Source organism: Nicotiana attenuata, chromosome 9 (genome assembly GCF_001879085.1).
Source record: "Nicotiana attenuata strain UT chromosome 9, NIATTr2, whole genome shotgun sequence".
In the NCBI taxonomy this organism is placed as follows: Eukaryota; Viridiplantae; Streptophyta; class Magnoliopsida; order Solanales; family Solanaceae; genus Nicotiana; species Nicotiana attenuata.
In genome coordinates, this window is record NC_031997.1 from 12,065,506 (window position 1) to 12,074,384 (window position 8,879).

The following is an 8,879-nucleotide window of genomic DNA, read 5'->3' on the forward strand; positions in this document are numbered from 1 at the left end:
CAACAACCCTAATAATTCTATTTATAGCGATCCAAAAGTCATGCGCAAAAAGTGACTAAAATAGCCCTGCAAATTCATTCTGCGACCGGATAATGGGTCGCAGAACACATTCGCTGTCCGCAAAAGTTTGCTCCCCGCTGCAAAATTAATAGCAAAATCTTCTAGTTTTCTATCGCATTTCAGTTCTGCAATTCGCATATCAACTTCGCGACCGTAGATCACACTGCAGAATTATCTTTGCTAAAACTCTGATTGCATTTATGTGATCATTCTGCGGTCCGCACAAGCACTATGCGATCAATTGCGCGATCGCAGAATTGCTTCTTAGTAACTGGGCTAGACTGCTTCACTCTGTGGCTGGTCTCTGACTCGGACATCCATTTTGCGGTCGCATTTCTGCTTTTAAATGTGTTTTGTCAACTTTTTCTTATTTTTGACTCTTCAAGTCTAGTTTCCTGCAAAACATCAAAAATTACATAAGAAATGACTTATAATGCTTTAAAAACGAGCTAAAGTCTACGTAATTAGTATTAAAAAAATGCCGCATTTCTACGGCACATCAGTCACTAAAGATCGGGTAAGGGCTCAAATTACCTCAAAGAGAAGGTGTTAGGCACTCTTCAAGGTCTACAACTATGGGTACCGGCCAAATTTTACGCTATGTGGAGATTATTGAATTACATTTATCCTATGTGATCATGAAAATTGTAACAAGGAATCCAAACATCTAATTATAACAAATACTAAAGAGAAAGAAGATTACAAGATACGTCCTAGTTTGATCTAAGTTTGCATAGATAGGTGTATAAATAGTAACTATAGGGGGTAGGTCCTAAGTGTTTTAGACTAAAGGATCACCCCGTGTAACATAAAAAATACTTCGTAACTTCCTTAAGTGTAAGGGTTGCTCACATTATTCAGCGGATACAGACTATCATCTCCTGCTACCTAATTACTATCTTGAAGTTGTTTAACTAAGAGCGTTCTAATTCAATTCTAAAATATGTCCGATGCGTGCTTTACCCATCCCATGCCTATAGTCCACGGGGATTTGAACCTACTACTTTGGTAGTTCTAGACTTCCTTAGGATGCTCAAATGATAAAACTAGGCGCACAGTCAAAAACAATTAGGACTACACATAGTTAATAATTAAGGGCTCAAGTTGGCATCCTCACATAGATACAGATACATGCAGGTAGTTATGAGATTACTATAACAATGTTAAAATTATTAGGCAGGAGACCGTAGATGAGGAGGTTTGAAGTCAGAGTTTATTGAATTGTGCGAGACCTATAGGCATGATTTCTATGTGATTGAACGATTCAAAGGTTGATATAAAGTTCTATAGGAAGTGTCCTGGGCAAACTCTTTTGACAAAGCTGTTGATTTTAATAAATAATTTTGCTAAAGATCCTATAGGCATGATCTATAGGTGAGTGACAGCATCCTAAATACATGATCTCCACATGATTTGCGTCTGGGGTAGTGAAGCTATTAAAAATGCAAAATTACTCATTTTGGTCATATGGACATGCTTTCTAGATTGAATTGTAACATCCTATAGGCATGATCTAAATAGTAACATCTGGGCAGATGGTTGAGAACATACACATGTTTTATTTATTCTTATTGGCATGATGTCTAGGTAGCAATATGATAAGAATAGCAACAACGACTATTTTGATTAACTACATTGAGGTCCTATAAATATGGTATCTAGGTGTAACAATCAACAATTTTTGTCTTAGTTCATATAAGCAGTTTTATAACATTTGCAAGTTGAGACGCTTCATTGGCCCTAAGTCATGCTTTCTAAGTGAATAGGCAAACAAATCAACACATGGCACAGATAAATGGCAAGTAAACAAATTAAGGCCTTTTAGAAATGTTTTTAACCCTTTCATGTGAAGAATAAAATATCCTACCCCCAGTTTCTACTAATCCCTAGCTGTTTGAGATTACAAGTTATTACATGCCCAAATTAAAGAAAACATGCTCAAATATTACAAACTACAACAAATATAGGCCCAATAAGCAGTTGCAAGCCCAAATAAAATAACTAGTGACGTTTTTGGGCCTTCAACAGGCTAATTCTTCACATAAATAGCAGACCAAGATCCCAGACTCACCCAAAGAATTAGAATGTATTAATTACAATGTTTAACTCATACATGGACCAACACCAAGCCCAAATGGAGGACTTACTTACCTAGGAGATGCAGATGAACCAAACTTAACAAAACGAGTTAACAAACTACATAAGGAAACTAGTTAAACGGCTTTGAGGCCTACTAACAGCAGTTCTCACTAAGACATAGAGACACGATCATAGAACACATTGACAGGGCACACATAGATAGGTTCGTGCATGAATCTTAGAGACTAAAGGGATATGATTGACCAACATAGGATAGCAAACTATTTCACAAGAAGTTTCAAACAATGCATAGCCAGAACTTGCCTAAAGCACTCCCAAACAGGGGATCTAATCATAGATTTATAGAGAATTAGTAGAGCACAGCCTTGATATGGTAAGTGTAACATGGATACTGATAACACAGGTTCATGATCGTGAAATTACTTAACAGGGGAAGCCCTTAGCATGCTGAACATTAGTCATAACATTAGAAGGGTTCAAAAGGCCTGTCACTTAGATCAATGGGGTAGGCATACATCTAGGTTAACACCAAATGATTTCATGTGGGGGAGAACACTGAGATAGGATCTAGAAGCCTTAGGCAATACTAAAGAATATGAAGTTTGAACAAATTAGGGAGCACATATTGAAATTAACAAGTAGAATGAAGCATATGGGGATAAACATTCAGACAGCTATAAAAAAATTAAAAGAAACCAAAAAAGAGTGCAGAGTTTCGGGACATCAAATACGACCTAAGAAACCATAGTCACTGCCCCGCTATTAGAAGAAAAGAAGAAAGTGAAAAAATATGTAACGGCCCGACTGGTCGTTTTGGGTATCTGCACTTCGCTCGATATTTTGAGGGCTCAAGTTGCTCCACATGATGTATTATGACTTACGTAAATCGTCAGTATTGATTTTCAAGTTATTCGGAATCGATTTGGGGGGAATGAACTTCAAGATTTAAGTTCTAAGTTGGAAGAGTTGACCAAGTTTGACTTTTTGGCAATTGACCTCGGAATGGAGTTTTGTCAGTTCCTTTAGCTTCGTTGGGTGATTTCGGACTTAGGAACGCGTTCGGATTGTCATTTGGAGGTCCATAGTGGAATTAGTCTTGAATTGGCGAAAGTTGGATTTTGGAAAGTTTGACCGGGAGTGGACTTTTTCATATCGGGGTCGGATTTATGTTCTAATGTCAAATGTGACTTGTGTGCGAATTTTGAGGTCAATCAGAGGTGATTTGATAGGTTCCGGCATCGGTTGTGGAAGTTGAAGTTTCAAAGTTCATTGATTTCGGCTTGAGGTGTGATTCATCATTTCGAGGTTGCATGTGTGATTTGAAGCTTCTAGTAGGTTCGTCTTGTCAAATGGAACTTGTCTGCAAAGTTTGGCGCCATTCGGAGTTGATTTGATAGGGTTCGGATGCTCGGTTGTGATTCTAGAAGTTTTTGAAGTGTAATTTGATCTTCATACGTTTTGACGTCCGATTCGTGGTTTTAGAAGTTATTTTGATGATTTGAGCGCATGAGAGAGTTCGTGTTATGTTTTTAGACTGGTGTGAACTTTTGGTTTGGAGTCCCGAGGGGCTTGGGTGTATTTTTGGATCATTGGTTGAGAGACTAGTAAAGTTAAGAAACTTGGGAGTTTGACCATGGTCAATATCGGGTTAAGACGACCTCTTTTCAGTGTTTTGAGTGCACGAGGAGGTCCGTAGCGTGTTTTATGATTGAAATTCATATATGGTTTGTGTCCGGGAGGTTCCGGATGAGTTTCGGGGTGGTTTTGGATCATTTCGGAGAAGTTTGGGTTTTGCTGGTTTCTGGTGCGACACTTTTCATTCGCAATTGCAAACCTTTTATGGCAATTGCGAAAACACTGTTCATCTGCAATTGCCAACCATTTATGGCGACTGCAAAAACATTGTTCATTGGGAAATGCAAAGTTTTGTTCGCAAATGCGACATCTGCAGCCTGTTAAGTGCTGAGAATTTCGAGTTTTTGCTTCATTTATCATATTTTTGAACCCTAGCTTCGAGGTGGGGCGATTTTGAGAGGGGATTTTCATGCCAAATCATTGGGTAAGTATCTTTAATCAATTTCCAACTATATTTTATTTCATGATTTTATACAAGATTTAACATCAAATTCATGAGAAATCTATGGAAAAATTTGGGGATTTTGTCAAAGTTTTGAAAAATGAAAAATTGAGAGTTGAGAGTTGAGAGTTGAGAGTTGAGAGTCGAATACGACTTGAATTTGAAAACAAAACACATATTTGGACTCGTGAGACTGTGGGTAGTCAAGACCTATCCTTGGATCCGGGTTTTGATCGGGCGGGCCCGGGGTTTGACTTTTGTTGACTTTTTAGAAATTCAATAAAAACCATAGCTTTATTAATTGAAATTGTTTTCTCTTGCATTGTGTGGTGTATTCAAGTCGTCATTGTCTAGATTGAGTCGAGCGAAGGCAAATTCGTAGAGGAAAAGGCTAAATTGAGTGTGGGATTAGCCGAATTGAGGTAAGTGTTTTGCCCAGCTTTGTTGAGGAAATTTTTCCTCCTATTTGTCATTGTTTGCTATATGCGGGGGTGATAAATATATGAGGTGACGAGCGTATATGTATGTGCCAGGGTTAATCATGCTTGGGGGTGGATTATGTTATATTTGTGTTTGTAGAATTTTGTGACATTCTGCTTAATGCCTTGTTTGACTCTTAGATACTAAGGACATAATATTAAATGATGGATATCAAGACTTAGTTTGTTACAAAAACTTGATGAAAATTGTAAGAATACATTGATGTGTCTAATTCAGTCATCTCTATGCGAAATCATTACTACTTTACTACAGCCGAATTTCTTGAGACGGTAGGCTCTATACTTGTGTTGTGGATCATTTATGAGATTCGTGGAAGTATTTGAATAATACGGTTCTTGAGGGTTGTTGAACCATTGTTGACTTGGAAAGTTGTGATTTGAAATGTGTTTGGAATACCCATTTAAGCACTCTTCTTGATGTTATTTGTGCTTCCTGCCTTATTTGTTATTGACTCATATGCTTGGTAAGAAAGAGAGTAAAAGCACGAAGGGTGATACCGTGCCATATTATTGAGAGTGAAAGCACGAAGGGTGATGTCGTGCCACATTATTGAGAGTAAAAGCACGAAGGGTAATGTCGTGCCATATCATTTGAGAGTAAAAGCACGAAGGGTGATGTCGTGCAATTTTATTTGTATTGTTATATTTGTATGTTATGGTGAGGTCATGGCACGAAGGGTGTTCCCGTGCAGGTGAGGACGAGGGACATGCTATCTGTTTCCCGTGTATACGATTGTGCCCTTACCTTGAGCTGTTATGGTTGTATTTACATATTTGGGGTGACTTGCTGTTATTGTCCTGTACTTGACCTTTATCTCGATTGTTGTTGCACTGTCCATGTCTTTTACTTGCTTAACTTACAATTACCATGTCTATTTATACTTTTATATTATACATTGTATCTATTCTGTTGCACTTCAGTATAAGCCTTCCACTATGCTAGCCATTCATGCCCGTACTTGTTAACTTGTAAAGAACATGTGTTTTCTTCTTAATTGTTATATTTGTACTTAGGCCTCCAATATGCTAGTTAATTGAAGTTGATATTCCCTGTTTTTTAATAGTTGTTGTTACTCACATGCTTTTCGCTTAGTCCATTACTGTGATCCACATGTGTTTCCTTGTCCACTATTGTTACTGGCGCATTTCCTACTTAGTAATTCCTATTATTGTGTTCCTGTGATATGGTTGGTATTGTTATACGATTACTTGGAAATGATGAGCTGAACGCACGAAGGGTGTTGCCGTGCTAATTGAATTGTTTCATAAATTTATTTATACATGGTGAGGATGAGATAAAAGCACAAAGGGTTTTACCATGCCATGTGATTTAATATTTTGACATTTTAGACATGTATCTCATACCAGGGAAGATCGTAAATATTCCACTATAGTTCTTTATAATATTCATTGTTTAACTCGCCGGGTTGTACGATACTTTTATTTGTTATACTTTGAACTGCTTTACTGTTAATCTAATGTATAGGTTATTTAAATAAGCATCTTTTTAACTAAAAGCCTCGTCACTACTTCGATGAGGTTAGACAAAATACTTACCAGTAAATGGGGTCGGTTGTACTGATACTGCACTTCTGCACGTCCCGTGCACATTTTGGAGCTGAGTTGCTGGTGACGTCGGGTGCTGATTCAGAAGATGTTCGTGCGTTTGGATATAACTGCCATTTGTCCTTGGTAGTTTAGATTATTGCTAATCTGTTTATGTAATCTTCAAACAGAACGTGTATTTATTTGTATCAGTTTCGAAGTTCCAAATCTTAGAAGCTCGTGATTCGTACTACCTGGTCTTGGTAAATTTGTAAATGTTCAGTTATCTATTTTCTATCCTCTTATAATCTCAGTTGGGTGGTATTTTATGTTAGTTGACTTACCTAGCGGGTTGAGTTAGGTGCCATCACGACTTGTGGTTTTTGGATCGTGACAAAATAACAATAAATGGAAAAAATAAAAGAAAGTAAGAAAGATGATAGAAAAAAAAAGACAGCTAAATTGTGTACATCAACATACATTAATTTGGTATTGTATACAAAGAGGGCCTTAGTTCTTCCAGACTAGCTTAAACCAACAATTTTTTTTTTTTTGTTTGGACTAAAAGAGTATGAGCATCCTCTGGCGGAAAGCCCTATTGTGAGCATGTCATTCTCTGAATTAGCTTCAGCGTTACGCGGCTTGTTGCATAATGGATTGGTGAGGGCCATCAGTGGCATGAGGCATCTCTTCGGCCTGTCCATCACCGGGTAATTGAATGTCCAAAATCTCAACTCTTCTCTTCATTTTTTTCCTAATTCTTATGGCTATGTCTGCTGGATCAAACCGGCCAAAGATGCTCACTCTGTTGTGTTGCTTCTCTATCAGGTGCATCTCTATTTCTACACCATATTAGTCATACAATTACGTTGTAGACAAAAACTTTATTAATCTGTTTATCCTAAGGATCGCGGATTTGTATATTAAGTATGGGGAATATCCTTCTACATTCATATATTATCTACATTTAACCTCCGTTATACTATCGGGCCAAATTTATCCCTACGGTTATACTATCGGACCAATTTACCCCTACAATCAGCCCTACAATCAGCAAACTTTACAAAATTACCCCTCGGTCCGTCAAGTGACCCAAAATCTCCCAAATCATTTTAATTAAATCACTTGTTGTTCTTCTTGCTCTATTATTTTCAGAAATTACTATTGATGTAAATGCTAAAGTTACTAGACTATACAAATTATTCATAAAAAAAGAAATTTAATTACCAATGCACCCACTTGTCTTCTTGTAATAATGGGTTTGGAATTGGTTTAAAATTTTATTTATTTTTCAATCATATAGACACCATAGAATTCAGTGGGTCTATTTATTGTGTATTATATGCAACTGATTATCACGTATGTACATGTATATTCAAATTTATTTTGTCATTGTCTTGTTAATATAGAGTACGATCAATTAACTTAAGAGTGCACAATGTGTAGGTATTTAATTAAAGCAAAGTTGAATTCGACGGTGTAAAGTCTCCAAGAAATTTCAACTTCAATCACTAATACTTGCAAAGTCTCTGTACATTTGGTGCAACGAATTCATTAAAATTGTTTTAGAATTTAGAAAAGCTACATAATTTAGATTTTCAATTTACTGTACTTTGTTTATTCGGTTGTATTATTTAATATTTTTTTTTCTCTAATTCAGAAAGTAGGTAAGTGCCAATTATTTCGAAAATAATGGAGCAAGAAGAATAACAAGTGATTTAATTAAAATAATTTGGGAGATTTTAGGTCACTTGACGGACTGAGGGATAATTTTGTAAAGTTTACTGATTATAAGGGTAAATTTGGCCTAATAGTATAACGGTAGGGATAAATTTGGCCCCCCATAGTATAACGAAGGTTAAATATAGATAACATATGAGAATAGAGGATTATATTTGGCCCTTTTCCCTCAGGTATGCCTTACCTTTCATTCTGAGAATGATTCTTCTCATTTTCCTGCAGCAAGAAGGGCAATCCAGATTAACGCGCATCACCATGCATACCTGCTTGTTTTTTACAAGATAAATTAATCAGAATTCTGTTTCAAACAAAAAGTGGTTTGCTATCATAGTCAATTAATTAATGGATATATAACAGAAAAAAGTGGCTTAAATTATGAGAGGGGATTCCCGGGGGTTCTATGTGTGAAAATGTTACTATATATGCTGTTGGAATACTTACCTGTCCAGACATGAAAGAAGGTATTTCGGTAACAATCTGTGGAGAAATCTTTTGTGACGAAAAGTCAATTAAAAAAGGTGGATGCGGAACCTTTTTGCAATAATAAAGGGCAGAAGCAAAGGCAGTTATTTCTATGCCCGAAGAGGAAACACCTCCTTAGTCAAAGAGGAATCTATTTGTCGGTCCGCTAAGAAGCCGTTGGGATGAGGGTTACGTCATACCTTTGCTTGTCTCTCTCAACTACTTTGTCTTGATTTTTGGTTATTCTACACTAGAATCGACATCGGCTTGTCGTCTTCTTTCCCAGCGGTAGGTGATTACCTAATATGATTTAGGTAGAGGGTAACATATGTTATGCTAAGTGATTTGCATAAGGGAGTGACACGTGAAGTAGAAGGCAAAGGATAGTTAAAATC

At 36.8% G+C, this 8,879-nt stretch overlaps 1 protein-coding gene across 1 annotated transcript; it reads right to left on the bottom strand.

Annotated features, from left to right (window-relative positions):
• LOC109232740 lies at positions 6,745-8,588 on the bottom strand. Its single transcript, XM_019398480.1, has 3 exons — positions 8,464-8,588; positions 8,207-8,285; positions 6,745-7,124 (listed from the first exon to the last, which is right to left on the bottom strand). The coding sequence occupies exons 1-3, from the start codon at positions 8,473-8,475 to the stop codon at positions 6,916-6,918; spliced, it is 300 nt and encodes a 99-aa protein (XP_019254025.1). The 5' UTR covers positions 8,476-8,588; the 3' UTR covers positions 6,745-6,915.